We start from the raw sequence: 17,223 nt of genomic DNA, 5'->3' as shown, positions 1-17,223 counted from the left end.
CTCCCTTCCCCCCCTTCTCTGCCGTCCATCTCCCAGGGAGGAGGTCACATGTGGATCCTTTTAATCAGTTCCCCCTTTCCAACCCACTCACCCTCCACTCTCCCAGCCTCACCCCTCACACCCCTGGTCCTGAAGGTATCGTCCACCCTGGATTCCCTGTGCCTCCAGCTCCCATATGCACTTGGAAACTTTATTAAGGAAAAAATATAGCCAGGAAAAATGGTGAAAGACACACAGATTAAAATACCTAGTAGCTAAAAAACAAAACAAAAAAGCCCTAGTAATTACTGCATTTATAATTTAGTGGTCATATTGATTAAGGATTTATGAGGTCTTCTTTATTTTGTCATTTGGTGTTCATATTGTGGTTGTCATGTCTGATAATCCATTGATTACTGCTAGATCCTGTAGTTAAACCCCTATATATTTTTCTTTTATTGTTTGATTTTTAAATTTAGTTATTTGGTCTACTTTGTGTAGTTCTTTTATCATGTGTGGTGCGAAACATGAACTTTATTCATTCGTTTTTTTGCTTGTGGAAATTGCATATTCACGGTAGTAGCATTTCTTGAACTAGACTATCCCTTCTATGCTGAACAGATTTGGCACACTCACTAAAAACCAGTTCACCAAAGATGTGTAGGTTATATCTGGACATTCATGTTTTGTTCTATCTGGCACAGGGTCCTCTACTTTTATTGCTAGGCTCTATAATTCATTTCAGTGGACACTACCGTAGGGAAGTTAACAGGTTACCACTCGAGTGGAAATGCTCCTTAAAAATTGTTCAGACAGCACATGTTACAGAATTCTTTGGAGATTACTTATTAACATGGCATGCCCATTGTGCTATAAGCCTTACCCCAAAAGCAACTCAGCTCTAGCTCCATGGGTCAGCAAAATGAGCTCCCCCAATTAAGTGCCCAGAGGCACCCCCACTCCATAATCCAGCCTCCTACACAGAAGCACTCAGCTTTATTTGCTCTGTACATTGGGAAGTCCACTGCTGTGGCTCCTAGCTCTGCACCTGTCAAAGCTGTCTTCTTGATTAAGGAGGTTCCCTGTGCAGGAATTTGGGCTCTTCACAGGATGTGCTCCACCCCTAGCTCCTGTTAGTGGGATCCCTCCTGAGGGGGTTCATTTTATATGCAAGAGGATGGCCTTACAATGAGTAACAAGCACTCACAACTTTACCCTATTAGTGTGTTTTCCCACCTTCTACCCAGAGCATTGGAGAAGGTTTCGTGTGACTACAGCTAGAAGAGTCACATTAAATTCTCTTTCTGTTCTGTGTGTCTATTACTGTAATACCAGCTTCAGGCTGTTTTAATCACTGGCTTTATAGTATGACTTAAATCAGAGTGTGAACCCTCTTTACTTTAACTTCTAGATTTATTCCATTGTAGCCTATTCTGAGTTAGTTTGGTCTTCCAAAATTGGACCTTTGCTTTGACTTGAAGATTGGCTTTTGTGCCTCTGCAAAGAAGGCTTTTTGAATTTTGATGGGAATAGTAATAATAATGAATTTTCAGATTGCTTTTGATGTTATTGACCTCTTCCAATCAACACAAATGAGCTGTCTTTCCACTTACTGAAGCCCTTTAAAAATTTTTGTTACTTAGCCAGTAGGAGGCGAGGAGGCTTTAACTGAAATTAATTTTCCTAAAATAAGTAGACTACAACCAAAAGTTAAACACTCTGCCATAGAATCGATTCCAACTATAGTCACACTATAGGACAGGGTAGAACTGCCTCTGCGTTTTTCTGAGTGTGTAATCATTTCTGGGAATAGAAAACTTCATCTTCTTCCACAGTGTTTCCTAACGGCTGGCCTTGCATTTAGTAGTTCATTGTATAACCACCATGACACTAGGACTCATTATTAGAAGCTCAAATTCATAGTGCCAGCTCAAAGGGAAGACTGTTGGGAGGAAAATTGCTTGTATTTCTAGCTTCTATTCCTTGTTCCTTGCCAATATTCATGTGATATCTACCTTCACCCATCTCAAGTACACAGGTGAGTCAAGGTGTTCGTAGAGTAGTAGTATCTTGTCATTCAAAATTTTTACTGATAGCTTTTTTCAAAATTAAGGAAATTTCTTTAGTAGAAATACTTTTAAAACATGCCTACCATTTTAATACCTACAGGATCTATAGTGATACCTTGCTTAGTGTATTAACTTTTTCTTGTTCATCCTATAATCAGGCTAATCAGAGGCATATTAATTTTATTCTTTTAAAGAACTAGCTTGTGATTTGCTGAAACTGTTTATACATTTGTATTCATTTCCCTCATTTATTATTTTTATTTTCAGTTCTTGAGAATGAACGGGGAGGATAATTTCCAGCCTTGTTAAAAAAAAGTCTTAATTATCCTAAGTCATTTCAAAGTGTATTGCTTTCTTTCCAATTTGCATTTTCTAGTTATCATATTTTCTTTAATTGGTAGAGTATTCCACAGTAGTAAACTTTGTAAATTTTGCCTGAAGTATTCCAGGTGCACTTAGAGTGTATGTTCTGCTTTTATTATTGATATTATTAGTGCTTATTAAGTTGTTTGTTTTTTTGTTTTTTTTTAAACATTTTATTAGGGGCTCATACAACTCTTACCACAATCCATACATATACATACATCAATTGTATAAAGCACATCCACACATTCCCTGCCCCAAAGTCATTTGTTAACCATCCATTTTTCCTCCCGTCCTGTGCTGAGAAGGGCTGTTAGGTCTCCCTCTGGTTGTAGATCGGGAATCTGTCAGCAATCTTTGGGGTACCTTGCACCAGTTAGGCTTTCCTTCTAGAATATTTCCATTGGTACTCTATTTAGGTAGAACAGCTTTTTTTTATACTCTTATAATCCACACATACATCAATTGAGCAGCGCACCCTCATACATTCGTTGCACTCGTCATTCTCAAAATTCGCCTTCCACTTGGGTTCCTGGAATGAGCTAGGTTTCCTTTTTTTTTTCTCTCCCCGCTCCCCCCTTCCCCCTGCTCCCTTAATAGTTTATAAATAATTACTTTATCGTATCTTACACTGCCCAGTATCTCCCCTCACCCACCTTCCCATTGCCCATCTCCCAGAGAGGAGGTTACACATAGATGTCCAAGATCAGTTCTCCCTTTCTACACCCCCTTCCCTCCTGGTGTCACCACTCCCACTGCTGGTGTTGAGGGGTTCATCCGCCCTAGATTCCCTGTGTTTCCAGATCCCGACTGCACCGCTGTACATCCTCTGGTATAACCAGGTCCGCAAGGTAGAATTGGGGCCATGATGATTGGGAGGGGAGGAAGCGTTCAGGAACTAGAGGAAGGTTTTGAGTTTCATTGTTGCTACACTGAACCCTGAGTGACTCATCTCCTCCCCACTACCCCTCTGGAAGGGATGTCGAGCTGTAATAGCTTTTTAATAAAAGGTTTTTTATTCTTACAGGTTACTGATGTTAAAAACAACTGGTTTTTAAATATATGAGTACATCGAATCAACAATGAACTGGAATACAAAACCAACAAGTGATATGATGCCACAATTGCCCTCTAAAAGCCAGTCATCTTTTTTGCAGCAGGCTTTAATAAACCCGCTGGCCTCAGCGTCTCACGGTTCTCTGAACTACTCTGGAAGTAAGCAAGAATCCTGCATGTACCCCAGTCAACCAAATACACTTGCACAGCCACTGATCAGCCTCAAAAATTATGCAACTTCTCAACAAATCTCCATTTCTGATATGCATGATGGAACAAGTATGGCCTCACAGACTTCAGTAGAAACAAAACCATCCTCAAATGTTAAAGGACATAAGCAATTAAATCACAGTTTGCAATTGTCTACAGGAACTGTACAAAATACATGGTTGCACTCACCCATGAAGAATTCCAAGCTCTCTCATACAAGAACAACTGTTGATTCTAATCAAATTAGTTTTGGAGCTAATCCATCCACTATTCATATAGTCCAGAATCAATTTGTGTCATCAGATACATACTCTATGCAGTTACAAATGATCCCTTCTAATTCTGGAAGAGGTCCTGTAACTTGCCAAGGAAATCAAGGACCCAATCCATCTTTAACAGAGCGATGCATTGACTGGGCACAACAACTTACTTCTAATGGCATGACATTTCCAGACTACAGATCACCCCAAAAGCAATATTGTAATTCACAGCAAAGATCAAGAGGTCACATACTTCAGAAACAAAACCCTATGCTGTCTGAACTGTTACATGTTAAAAATACTCCAGTTTCAAATAGTACTCATTTTCTTCAGTCACAGCAAAATCCACCTGCACAGTCACAGCAATATGCAATTTCTCAAATTGGTGACAGACTTCCGCCTCCAGGTTATAACTATAAATATGTACCTGGACAGTCACCGCAGAATGTAGTCTTACCGTCACAGCAGTATGCAGTTCCGCAAGTTGACAGTAGACCTCCTCCTAGTTATGGCTATAAATATGGACCTATGCAGGCACAGCAGCATGCAGCTGTGTCACCACAGGAGAACATACCTGTACAATCACAAAATGTACCTGTCCAATTACAATATGTCGTTTCTCAAATTGATAATAGAGGCCCTCCTCCCAATTATGACTGTAAATACACAAGCCTGCCTTTACAAAATACTCAACTTCTTAGTAAACACTCTCCAAAGGAAATTCCTCAGAATCATGATACACACTTAAATGAAAAAGACTATCGCGGTGACTTCCAACAGTGGCAAAACCCTAATAAAGAAGTCAACACGATTGGAAAATTTTGTAATTTGCAAGTAAATCAGTCTGTAAATAAACCAATGCGATCTCTTGTGAATGGTGTTCAGACTGCTTCTCAACACAATCAAGATAAAAGCGTGGTTTCTGGCAATTCAGCCTCAACTCAAGTACTGGACACAAATGTCACTAAAGAGGTGATAGCAAGCGACATTAAGACATTAATGGAAATAAAAAGGAACTTCTTGGAACTTGCGAGAAAAATTAAAATAAATAAAGAACTTTTGATGGCAGCAGGTTGTAGTAAAGCATGTAATGCTTCTCATGGTGAATTAGCTGAGAATTCTGAATTGCCTATGAAACAAACTTCCAAAATCCAATCCAGGCCACAGGTAACCCATGTAATTGCAAAGTTTTCTGAGGGCCAGCTAACAAGAGTAATGAAATGTACGGGAGAAATAAATAGAACGCACAGTACATTGAATACCGAGATTCAGGAAATTGATGGCAAAAAATTAAACCAAGACAAGTCTATTTTACTCAACTCCGACTGTTTGGAAAAATTACCAGTGACAGGTCAGTTTGGTGATTCGCAAGCTTTAAAAACATCAACTGTTGAGTTTACCCAGACATTCAATGACAGTCAGTTTCCATCAGAAAATGTCAAAGGTGACCAGAATGTGTCCGCAAATGCTGAAGCAGTTCCTGTTCCTCAGCTAGTACTTTTAAAGGAACGTGTTCCAATACCGACAGACAAAAAGGCTGTCCTCCAGTTTCTTTTGTTTAGGGATAAAGCTAAAGATGCAGCCAGAAAAAAAGCTAGTGAAACTACACAAGATCCTAAACCAAATCATTTAGAAGTGAATCCGAATACTCAAGTCATCAGTGAACCACCAAATCTGAAAACCACGGAAACTCAAAATACTTACCATGTACGTACCAAAGACTCTGACAAGTCATTTTGTGTTGATCAGGAATCCTCAACAAATGGAGGTTCTAAAAGTGACTGTTCCATGGAATTGATAGCAACATGTCTTTCTCTGTGGAAAAAGACACCGTCAGAGTCTGCAAAAGAAAAACACTGCAATGAACTGAGAACAAACAGAACAACAGGGGACACTTGTAAACCTGCAGATCTGTATGTTGAGAATCCATGCGTGGTTGTGGAAAATGCTCAGAACAGTACAATGTTAATTAACTCAGAACAGCAGGAAACTTTGCCTGTGGTGGTGCAGACTTATGAACCTTCCGGTACAAATGTAACAAAAGGATCAGAACTTCAGGTAGCTGTAGTGTCACCTCTGATCCTTTCAGATGTCAAAACCATGTCTGTCAAAGCAGTTACACCTGAAGCATTACCAGAAACTCTGTATCCCGTTATTAAAGAAGGTAGTGTTTGTAGCTTACAAGATCAGTCAGCAGAAAATATAAATGTAATTACAACTTTGAAAGCTGATGCTAATCAACCAAATACTGCACCATCAACTAAGATTTCTCTACTAATTCAGAAAGAAGAGCAAGACAAGCCAACTATTTGTAATTCGGGTGTACTGAATACTAATCAAGAAAAACACATCAAATCAACCTCAAATGTCTACTCTTCTTCAAGTGAAGATACTTCAATTTTCTCCAGAGTGAGTGGTAATCAGCAAATGAGTAGTGACATGTTACAGATTGCCAATATTTGTTCTCTTGTTGAAGGTGATAGGTCCTTTAACTCCCAGATAGCAGAGATATTTAACTCTCCCTCTTTGAATAAGGTTCAGCCACAGAAACCTTGTCTGCCTGATGAGCAAGTAATGAGTTGTGTACAACAAAAAGAAAAATTAGATAATGCCATAGAAAATAAAAACTTTGGTTTTCAAAAAGAGAATATTGTACAGTTCACAGATGGTTCTTCCAAGCCTAAGATAACAACGGATACTCATCTGCCATTTTCAGAACCATCATCTTTGAAGAGTGTTGAAGTAAATGGAGAAATCTTAGAGGCAAACAAATTGGAGTATATTGCTAATAAAAACACCATTACCAATACATGTTCAGCTGATACTAGACAGGCTGTTCCAGAAACTGATACACCCTACAGTTATACTGCCCAAGATCCTGCAAACAGTGCAGTACCCAATGACAAGACATCTATCTTATACCTGCATGATCAGCTGTCAGAACTTTTAAAAGAGTTTCCATATGGCATTGAACCTGTAAACTCCCGGGACAGTCCAATGGGCCAGCAAGTAGAAGATGACATATTGACAAATGATCAAAGTTGTGATAAAGCTGGTTGTGACTCCCCAAATTCAACAGACCAAATAAAAATTACTATAATAAGCTCAGAGCAAATGAAAGAACTATTTTCTGAGCAGGAGGATCAGCCCAGTGATGGAGACAACCTGGCCAAATTGACCAAACTCCAGAATGAAAACCCTTCCACAAAAGTAGGGAGCAAGTGTGCTCCAAAAGAAGAAACACATGAAGGAAGTCATTCTGTAGTACCAAATGATCACAAAGATGATATCCATTGCTGTGCACTGGGTTGGCTCTCTCTGATTTATGAAGGAGTACCCCAATGCCAATGTAAATCCAATAACTCGGCTTCAAAGGAAGAAAAAAACAGTCAGTGTTCCCCTTTGGAGATCAGTAAGTGTGAACAAGGAAATAAAGACTCTGACAGAAACCTCACTGTTGAAGGTAATAATCCTCCCAGTAAGGACCAGAAAGTTTCTGTGACGCCGCCAGGTGGTCAAAAAGGGAATAGGACTTCAGATGGAGACATCACTGCTGAATGTAATGGTTCACCCACTGAAGACCACAAAATGTCTCAAACTCTGTCAGATGGTAAAAATCTTGTCTCAGAAATAAAACAAGACAATAACATAAAGGATAAATCTAAAGCAAACCATAACTCAGTAAAGACAGACAGAGCCAAGTGTGATAAAAAGCTAGATCCCTTGCACAGTCACAAAAGAAAAAGAGAACTTCAGTTCCATGAGATAACTTTTCACTCCAATAGTAAAATGCCCAAAATTGGTGAACAAGATCCTTCAGAGAGCATACAGAAACACCAGGCACAAAACCCATGCCCACCGAAAGCAAAGACGGGTAATTTGACAGATCATAAGAACGGCTCTTTGATGCAGTCAAAATCACCAGAGAAGAAAAAATTGAAGTTCAAAGCAGGTAGCTCCAAATATAAACTTATGGACAAAAGGAAGCCAGAATATGGAACTCCTGTTGATAAGGAGAGACAAAAGAAGAAACATGATCAAGGAGAGCAGAACAAAGACACTAGAACTTCCTTCAACCCAAAACCTTTGTCACACTCAAAGGACAGAGCCAGTATTAAAGAAAAGACTGTATCCATAGAAGTAAAACCCACAAACGGGGAAGCCAACATCCACAGAAGTTTAACGAAGTCTTCAAATTCAGACATTAAACCCTCAGAGTCACAGGATGCTTCATGTAAAATTAAAAAGAGAGTTCTCACACCCAAGGAGTATTTAGAAAGGCAAAAGCATAAAGAAGCCGTGAGCCACAAAGCCACAAAGGACAGTATAATTGAGAAAGTGAAAACTGTGCCTGAAGACTCAAGACCTAGTAAACATGAAGATGTGAGACCTAATAAACATCACACGCGAGGAGAGAGTTTGGGAAAGTCAAACGAGAGAGGAAGCAGCCTTGTACAGACTTCAGAGTCACTAAACCTTCCAACAAGCCATGGTAAACCCCTCAAAATGCACCATCCTGAGGAGTCTAAGATGCCCAAGAGTTCCAAAGTCATTGAAGGAAAAGATGGTAGACTGCAACATGATAAAACATGCACAGTTAAGTCCAAGACAGACAAACACTTAGCCAGTCTAAACAGTGAAAGTCACATGGCAAAGGATCAAGGGAAACGGTACCTGAACAGGGTTGCATTTAAATGCACTGAACATGAAAGCATTTCTCTCTCAAAATTGGACAATTCCCCCAAGAAGCCAAATACAGAGAGGAGGCAGGAAAATGACACAAAAAATGTTCTACCTGTGAAACCTTCCATTACAAAACCACCAATGCTAGAGTTTAAGTTATGGCCGGACACAATTTTGGGGAATAAGATTGATGAAGAGAGGAAGACGCTGAAGCCAAGTCCTAAGAAAGAGCAAGCTCCCATACAAGGTCCGGTATGGTTTTCTTGATGGTGTTTTGCCATTACTGTGTGCTCCATTGGGCAAAATTTGTTTAAGTTGCCATTAATTAGTTTTGACAACATGTGTATTATACAGTTTGTCAAATACAGCTCATTTTATACAAGAAATGTATGTTACGTAGAACATCTCATACGTTAGATGTGTCAAAGTTAGTCTAAAGCAGATGTTCTCAACCTTCCTAATGCCGCGACCCTTCCATCCAGTTCATGTTGTGACCCCCCCAACCATAAAATTATTTTCATTGCTCCTTCATCGCTGTAATTTTGCTACTGTTATGAATAGGGTCACCCCTGTGAAAGGGTCGTTTGACCCCCAGGGGTTGCAACCCACAGGTTGAGAACCGCTGCTCTAAAGAGTCTGCTTGCTGGTTCTTGGTGGTTCTCCTTTGCACTTTGCCCTTTGAAAGCCTCATGAATTTATAATTTTGCTCTAAATATGAGATTTGATGCATGTTAAATAATTTTTTGTTCAATGGAAATGGCTTACCTTACTATAAACCATCTTAGTAGCCATCTCAGTTTAAATGGATGTTAATAGCTTGCCTCCTTGTGAAATGGAAGGCTGTGGGAGCAGTATTGCTCTGTCCAAAAGCCAGAATAACAAATGTATTTGGTGATAGCAATGAAATTCTTAAAATGTTTGGAGAGAAGGGAGAAAATAGGTAGCTAGTTATTTATAACACAAATATTAAAGGTACAGAAAGTATTATGCTTAGAAATTAAGATTGGAAAATAAAATTTGTAGTGCTTTTGAGAATATCTGTTGGGGTGCATAAGCTTAAACTAGCAATGTATTTTCTCAGGGTGTTAGGGATTCACAAGTACAAAGTTTGTTTTTTTTTAATGCTGTTTTTTCTACTTTGAAATCTATATTAGACTTGCATGATTTTCCTTCATTGAAACAAGTTTTAATAGACATTGTAAAAAAGAGTACTGTCTTGAGGTCTGAAAAGAAATGTTTAAATAGTTTCAGGAATGAAAAGTACAAAAGAAGCCTGGCTAAAATGTGTCAACAGTGAGAAAAGGATGCTGGATGCCAACCAAAGAGGTAAAATCATTTTCACTTGTACTCCCACTCTGCTTTGTAAAATGGAGCATAACTGTGGTTTTACCCGTGCCTTTTATTTGTGTGTATGAGTGGTGGCCTGACGGAACTCTGATCTGTTTTTAATAAAAATGAAAATCTCCAAAACATTGAGTAAAGTGTTAAGGATTAGTGTTGCCAGACTTTTTTGAAGGAAAATACAGTAACTATGTCAGACCTCTGTTACATTCCTTCTGTTACCTATAGAAAAAGGTAACTAAATGAACATGGCCTCATGGCAATAAAATTTTATTTGCCAAAACAGCGGCATACCTTGTCCATTAAGAAGGTATTTTAAGGATTAGGAAAAGAGAACTAAGACTCTTGGCAGCTTATTTTTTGAAAGAGGGTTTTGGGGACCATGTCAACCATAAATATGAGATATCAATGTCCAGATAATTAATGGAACTTATGTACTGTTATTTTGAATGAGAAGTACAAACAACACTTTGGGAGTTTGGATTAATATAATACATAAAGACATGGGTTCAGAGTCAATTGAAAATGGAGACAAGCAGAACTTTACAAAAAGCAGTAAGCAAGTATATTGTGGAAGAGAGACAACTTTACATAAGCAAACATATAGGAGGAAACCAGGAAATACAAAGAAAAAGGTGCCCTTAATCAGTACGGGAAAGCAGCTGAAAGAATTAAATCAATCATTTCTACAGGTAGCAAAGATGAGATAAGAACTGGATATAAGAGACTGGGACCAAAAATGGCCATGGAAATAGAGTAGTCAGTACTTCAGAGAGAAGGGGTTCCAGGGATATAAGCTACGAACAGGAAAGACTGCACAGTAAAGGTCAGATAGCTATTCAGTTATGACTCAAAAGAAGACAGGAAACAACACATCTAAAGCAGGATCAGAAAAGCACAACAAAGAAGCAGTTACAGATGTATATACATAAAGTTAAGTGATATAAAGCAGTCCAAACTGATAGAAAATGAGAAATTGGAGGTGGTGCCACATGGGTTTAAGAGATATTTCTGACCAATGGGATTAGGCCTAAAATGTGTCTGGGAATAGAGTGAAAGTTGAAACATAAACATATGATTAAGATTAACAATGATCTATTAAAAAATGAGACCAGGCGGGGGACAACGCACATCGTTCCAAAGGATTGTACCTAATCTGTTTGCATATAAATGTGATAGGAAAGTTGAAATAGAGGGTGTACTTTGAGACATAATCAGTTTAAAAAGTAGTGCAAGTTTGACAGATCTAATAGAGTTTAGCAGAGAAGCTCATTTTCTGCATCTAAAAGTCGGTGTGTTACACACAGGGTTCTCTAGAGAGATAAAACCACATTGCTGATAATTATATATATATATTTATAAAGAGATATAAGAAATGAATTGTTAAATTATATACAGATAGATATATAATACAAGAAATGAACAGTTAAATTATAAAGCAGCACAAATGGCTCAGTGCAACTCATACCCATGAGAGAGTTGTGAGGCACTGGCAGTCCTTCAAGTCTTGAGGGCTACTAGGTAGTTCTCTGTAGAGAGATTGAGGCTATCCCAGCACAGGCAGCAAACAGTAAGGCAGGTCACCAACAGTCAGTCTCCAGCTCAACAGATGTAAATTACAATTGTGTGGTCTTAAAGGGACCTCAACTTACAGCAACACAGTCCACAGGCTAGGCGTCCCGCAGGTAGTGTTGCCTGAAAATTGCACAGAACAAGCAAGGCAGCTGTACACTATTCCGATGTTCACAGAGCAAGAAACAAGAAAGGCAAGGCTCACTGAGCCATTGATCTCTCTACCCTGCAATTAATCCCACTTGTGTTTATTGGCCAGGCTGGCACAGTAAACTGTCTCAATCCACCCCTTGCCAACCTGGCACCTGTATACAATTCTTTAACCATATATACTTATATAATTTCTGGACATTGAGGAAATCACACTTATCACCAATCATCTATCATACATATAAATGAAAGCACGTTGAGTCCAATTATATCTGATATATCATACCTGAACAAAGGAAAGATATGCAATAAGCACATAAAAAGAAAATACATTGAAAATTACAAACCTCGCTTTTGCAATTGATCATGTGGTTGTAATTGATAGGTGGAACTACCTTCTACTACTACCCATTATGTATTGACTTTGCCCTCAGCAAGCACCTCAGCAGTCTGTGGTTTTTTTCCCTGGTGGGGTGACCCGGACCTTAATTCCTGAGAGTTCTGGGTCATTATACGTCCTGTCAGGATTGGGTTGCTGTAATTTACTATTTACTTTAATCACAGGGCATGGTAGCACTCAGAGTCAGCCTATGGGATCTCCTAGATTCCAGACATATTCTTCTTTCCCTCCATTATGTAACACCAGTCCAATATTTCTCTTTGGTGATCAGGATCAGTCACACCACTTACTACAGTGACACCCTTCCTGACCTGTTGATCCAAAGGCATGAGAAGCCCAAAGTGGTCAGGGGGCATTCTCAGCTGCCAGTTCAGTGGAATCTGTGCCATGTTTCCAGGTGGGAGAGTTCCTTCCTTCGAGACCAGGACCTCCAGGCTTGAGGAACACAGGGTTGCTGGGACAGGAAGCAAAAATGCTGCAAGGGGATCACTAGGAGTAATAGTGAGTGGTGCCCCTCCAGCTTCTACCTCTTGGGTCTTGGACCCATGAATTCTGACTTGAAGACACAGCACCATATATTGGCCGCTGGTTTAGAGCATATACAGCTTCCTTGAGAACATTGCCCCAGCCCCACAAGTTGTTGCCACCTAGTTGGCACCGTAATTGTGTCTTTAGAAGTCGATTCAATCATTCTATCAAGCCAGGAGCTTCAGGATGATGAGGAGCATGATACGACCAGTGGATTCCATGGGCATGGGCCCATTGCCGCACTGCGTTTGCTTTGAAGTGAGTTCCTTCATCTGAAGCATTGCTATGTGGGATGCTATGCTGGTGGATGAGGCATTCTGTAAGTCTGCAAATAGTCGTTTTGGCAGAAGCATTGCGTGCAGTGAAGGCAAATCCATATCCAGAGTAGGTGTCTATTCCAGTAAGAACAAAACGCTGTCCCCTCCATGATGGAAGTGGTCCTATGTAATCAACCTGCCACCAAGTTGCTGGCTCATCTCCCCAAGGAATGGTCCCATATCTTGGACTTAATGTTGGTTTCTGTTGCTGGCAAATGGGGCACTCAGCAATGGCAGTGGCCAAGTCAGCCTTGGTGAGTGGAAGTCCATGTTGCTGTGCCCATGCATAACCTCCATCCCTGCCACCATGTCCACTTTGTTCATGTGCCCTTTGGGTGATATCAGGAGTGGCAGAAGAAAGAGGAGGACCAGTCTCCACAATGCGTGTCATCTTATCCACTTGATTATTAAAGTTCTCTTCAGAGGTAATCCTTTCGTGAACATTCAGGTGAGATAGAATCACCTTTACTTTCTTGGCCCATTCAGAGAGGTCTATCCACATACCTCTTCCCCAGACTTCCTTGTCACCAATTTTCCAATCATGGTCCTTCCAATTCCCTGACCATCCAGCCAAGCCATTAGCCACAGCCCATGAAGCAGTATGCAGTCTCACATCTGGCCAGTTTTCTTTATATGCAAACTGAACGGCCAGGTGCACTGCTCGAAGTTCTGTCCATTGGGAAGATTTCCCTTCACCACTGTCCTTTAGGGAGATCCCAGAAAGGGGCTCTAGTGCTGCTGCTGTCCACTTACAAGTGGCACCTGCATATTGTGTGAAGCCATCTGTAAACCAAGCATGACTATTTTGGTCTTCAGTTAAAGTATGGTAAGGAACTCCCCAGGAGGCCATAGGTGCAGACTGGGAGAAAGAAGGTAATGTAACAGGTGTGGAGACCGTGTGCATTTGGGCCACTTCTTCATGCAGCTTACTTGTTCCTTCAGGTTCTGCTTTGGCCCGATCTTGTATATACCACTTCCATTTAACAATGCAGTGTTGCTGCGCACATCCAACTTTTATGCTTCTGTGGGTCAGACAATACCCAGTAGTTAGGAGTATGGAGATTATTAATAGAGGAAAGAAGCTGATGAAAGTCAGGTCTAGAAACGCACAGAGGCAGGAAGAGCTGAATCCATCACAAGGATAGGGAGGAGAACCATGCTGAAAGAGGCTAAAGTAATGGCAGCAATGTTCAGATATGTCTTAGCATGTTAGACAAGACCAGCTATTAAAACTGTCCTTCCCACTCACTTTAAAGCTGTTTTGTGCCAGAACTTTTGAAACACCACAATAGATTTGTAACACCACAGTAGATTTTTAAAATGAGGGTATAAAGGAAAGCTCATCGGAATGGGATGAGCCTTACTGGAACCTTCCTCTTAGAAAACACAGGGCATATTTGTGCGTTGCACTGACCAGCCAAAACGAAAACAATGGTGTCTACCTGAAAGATGATGACTGGCGGTGTCACTGAATGTGTTACTGTGCACAGTTCTGGCATAGCAGTGATCTGATGTCACACAGCTGACTCCTGGAGTTTCCCATTCCAAGACTTCCCTTAAAAATGTTTTCCGTTCGACTAAACATCTGGATCACCAACATTTCGAAAATTTGTTTCTGCCCAGTTTCACTTCACGTGCCATGACTGAACCAGTTCAAACTTGGTTTGAAGCCCTGATTTCAGCTCCTTGGTGCTCTCTCAAGGACAGTTAAGAAGATCTAGGTGACAATAAAGTGTGTGAATAACAGATACTTTATTGAGCCTAGAATAACCCTGGGCAGGAGTAATGGAGAGAGTTGGGGGGAAGCTCTTAGAAAGGAGAGGTAATATAAAGAATTGTACACCCACCCTGCACATGTCAACATTGTTAGGTTCCAAAAACTGGGTCATGTTTGGATAGAATCTTGGAAAAACGGTGACTTGAATCGGATCACAAACTGGAGAAGTGACCACATCATTATACAACAAGCATCATTATGTAACTACCCAACCACTGATAACTGGCTCTGCTGATCTGAACCACCACAGGCAACAGCACTCTGCCCACTCACCTCTGCCAGGTGCAGTTCATATGCAAAATAGATAGTAGAGATAGGGTGTGGATAGGTTTTGACAAAACTTTTTGCTCTTTAATCTAGGATTCCATTCAAAACTCAGGCCATAGGTGATGAATGGTGTTTTCCCTGCTAAACATGGTTAACAAAATTTTTGTTTGTATTCTTAGATAACAATATTTTGCCCAAATCAAAACTCCCGAAAAGAAGCATCAGTGCAGATGGACCTGAGACAGTACAAAACACAGTAAAAGATTCAACAGGAATGTTTCAAACCTTCAAAAGAATGCATATGGAAAAGAAAAATGCTGGAAATGGCCTGTCAACGTAATAATGTGGGGTGATTCTGTAATTGCTTTGATTTTGCTGAGTATTTCTCTACCAGAGATGTATATGCTTCACTGAAATTTTAACCAAAACGGCAACCTCTTGTTTTGAGACAGCCTACACAAATAGTTTTTGGTGTTGCGGGCAAACAAGGTATTCGACCATCTACACTATTGAACGAAGTTTACCATCATTTTACAAGGAATTCTTCCATGAATCTTATTTTGAAATCTGTGAAAGGACAGTTCCCAGTTAGGACATGTTTATTTTAACTGGCGCTGTGAATATATTTTGTTTAAGCTACATTAGCAAAACTTTATTTTTAAACAATACACAACAAATGTCAAAGTATATTCTCAAGTATTTTGTACTTAATTGTAAACTTTTTTTAAAAGTCTTTTTTTACTTGTTAAAATGAACACAAACTTTGAAAAATGTTTAAACTTTTCTTTTTAAAAAATAAACATTTATTTTTTAAAGAAAACTGAGAAGTCTATTGGTTTGCTCTGTTGGATTTTATTTTCCACTTTAGAAACATTTTATAATGCTGAAATACAGTTTTACTAACTTCAGAAGAGTGAGTAATGTATACATTTCTGAATTGTGCTTTCTGACTATCAGTCAACTACTATACCACTAAGGAGGGGCTCTTTAATGGCTATAGGTTTGGCTAATTCTCAATTGTTTTCATAACATGCAAAAAATATACCCCAAAACATTCACCCAGCACAACCTTTACTTTTGTAAATCAGTGACATTGGTTATATTTTTCAGATTAATGGTATCCCTTAACAAATTTTCCAGTCACTACTAACATAAGAATGAATGCCTTTAAATAAAGACTTTCCATCTCTTAGCACTGTGGCAGCCATTAATAATAATTTCCTGTGTGTGTGTGTGTGTGTGTGTGTGTGTGTGTGTATGTTTGTGAGATTATTCAATGTTTGCCCCATGGAATGGACTGATTTTGCTCAGAGCAGTGTTTTCAACATTTATCTCAGCAGTGGCATGCTTCCATCATTTTATGTAATGCCACATTCTGTTTCCACATCCATTTTTAGATGGTTTAATTGGCATGTAACTTATGTACCATGTACTTCAATGGCTTAAATATGTTAAAGTTGTATGGTCACAATTTTAGAACATTTCTTGATACTTGTCATTTATTAGCTCCCCATTTTGCCCCAACCTCTCCTGCTAAACACTAAGGGGCTATTATATTAATTTAGTTACTGTCTGTAGATTTATTTTTTCTGAGTTTCATATTAGAGAAAATTGTACCAAAACCTTCCCCCCAAAATAATGAAACAAATTCCTCAGTCCAAAAGAAAGCGCAAAATGAAATTTAGAACAAGTTAAAAATGGGTCAAAAGGGAAATTGGTGACATGTTAAATTTTAATATATCTATTATAAATCCCTTGAAAAAATAGGTCTAATCAAAATAATGCTTTCTGGTGATTCAGAGGAGTAACCTTGATTTTTCTTGATCTGAGAGTGTCATGGGGACTTATCATGAAGTAAGAAAACTGAAGACTGCATTTGTAAGAAAAACAGCCAGGAAGTTATACCAAGGAATGCCATCTAGCTCAGCAACAAAGCCCACATGGAAGAAGCACACTAACCTGTGTGATCATGAAGTGTCCGATGGCATCCGGTTTCAGGCATCAGACCTAGAACAAAAAATATCAATGTGAATGTGGAAGAGGGCAAATGAGACCCCAATACCATCTGTAGAAAATTAGACATCCCCTTACAGAAGGAACACAAGGAAGAGAGGAACCAGTCAGGGTGCCAAATCGCTCTGATGAAACATACAACTTTTCTCTAATGATTCTTCCCCCCCCCCCCCACCCACACACACTTATGACCCCAGTTCTACCTTACAAATCCGGCTAGACCAGAGGATGTACACTG

The 17,223-nt window shown here is 39.6% G+C and overlaps 1 protein-coding gene across 6 annotated transcripts in view; it reads left to right on the top strand.

Moving 5' to 3' along the window:
- The window catches only part of RESF1 (retroelement silencing factor 1), a 29,734-nt gene extending 13,989 nt beyond the window's left edge, over positions 1-15,745 (top strand). For all 6 annotated transcript variants that reach the window (XM_075551902.1, XM_075551906.1, XM_075551901.1 and 3 more), the window contains 3 exons: positions 3,439-8,867; positions 9,866-9,946; positions 15,152-15,745. In XM_075551902.1, the coding sequence (XP_075408017.1) occupies positions 3,494-8,867; positions 9,866-9,946; positions 15,152-15,312 (5,616 nt within the window). In that variant the 5' untranslated portion in view covers positions 3,439-3,493 and the 3' untranslated portion in view covers positions 15,313-15,745. The remainder of the gene's footprint in view (positions 1-3,438; positions 8,868-9,865; positions 9,947-15,151) is intronic.
- The last annotated feature ends 1,478 nt before the right edge of the window (positions 15,746-17,223 follow it).

The sequence above is a fragment of the Tenrec ecaudatus genome, chromosome 6 (assembly GCF_050624435.1).
Source record: "Tenrec ecaudatus isolate mTenEca1 chromosome 6, mTenEca1.hap1, whole genome shotgun sequence".
Taxonomy (NCBI): Eukaryota; Metazoa; Chordata; class Mammalia; order Afrosoricida; family Tenrecidae; genus Tenrec; species Tenrec ecaudatus.
Note: the sequence above shows the minus strand (reverse complement) of the source record. Positions and strands in the feature narration are given on the sequence as shown.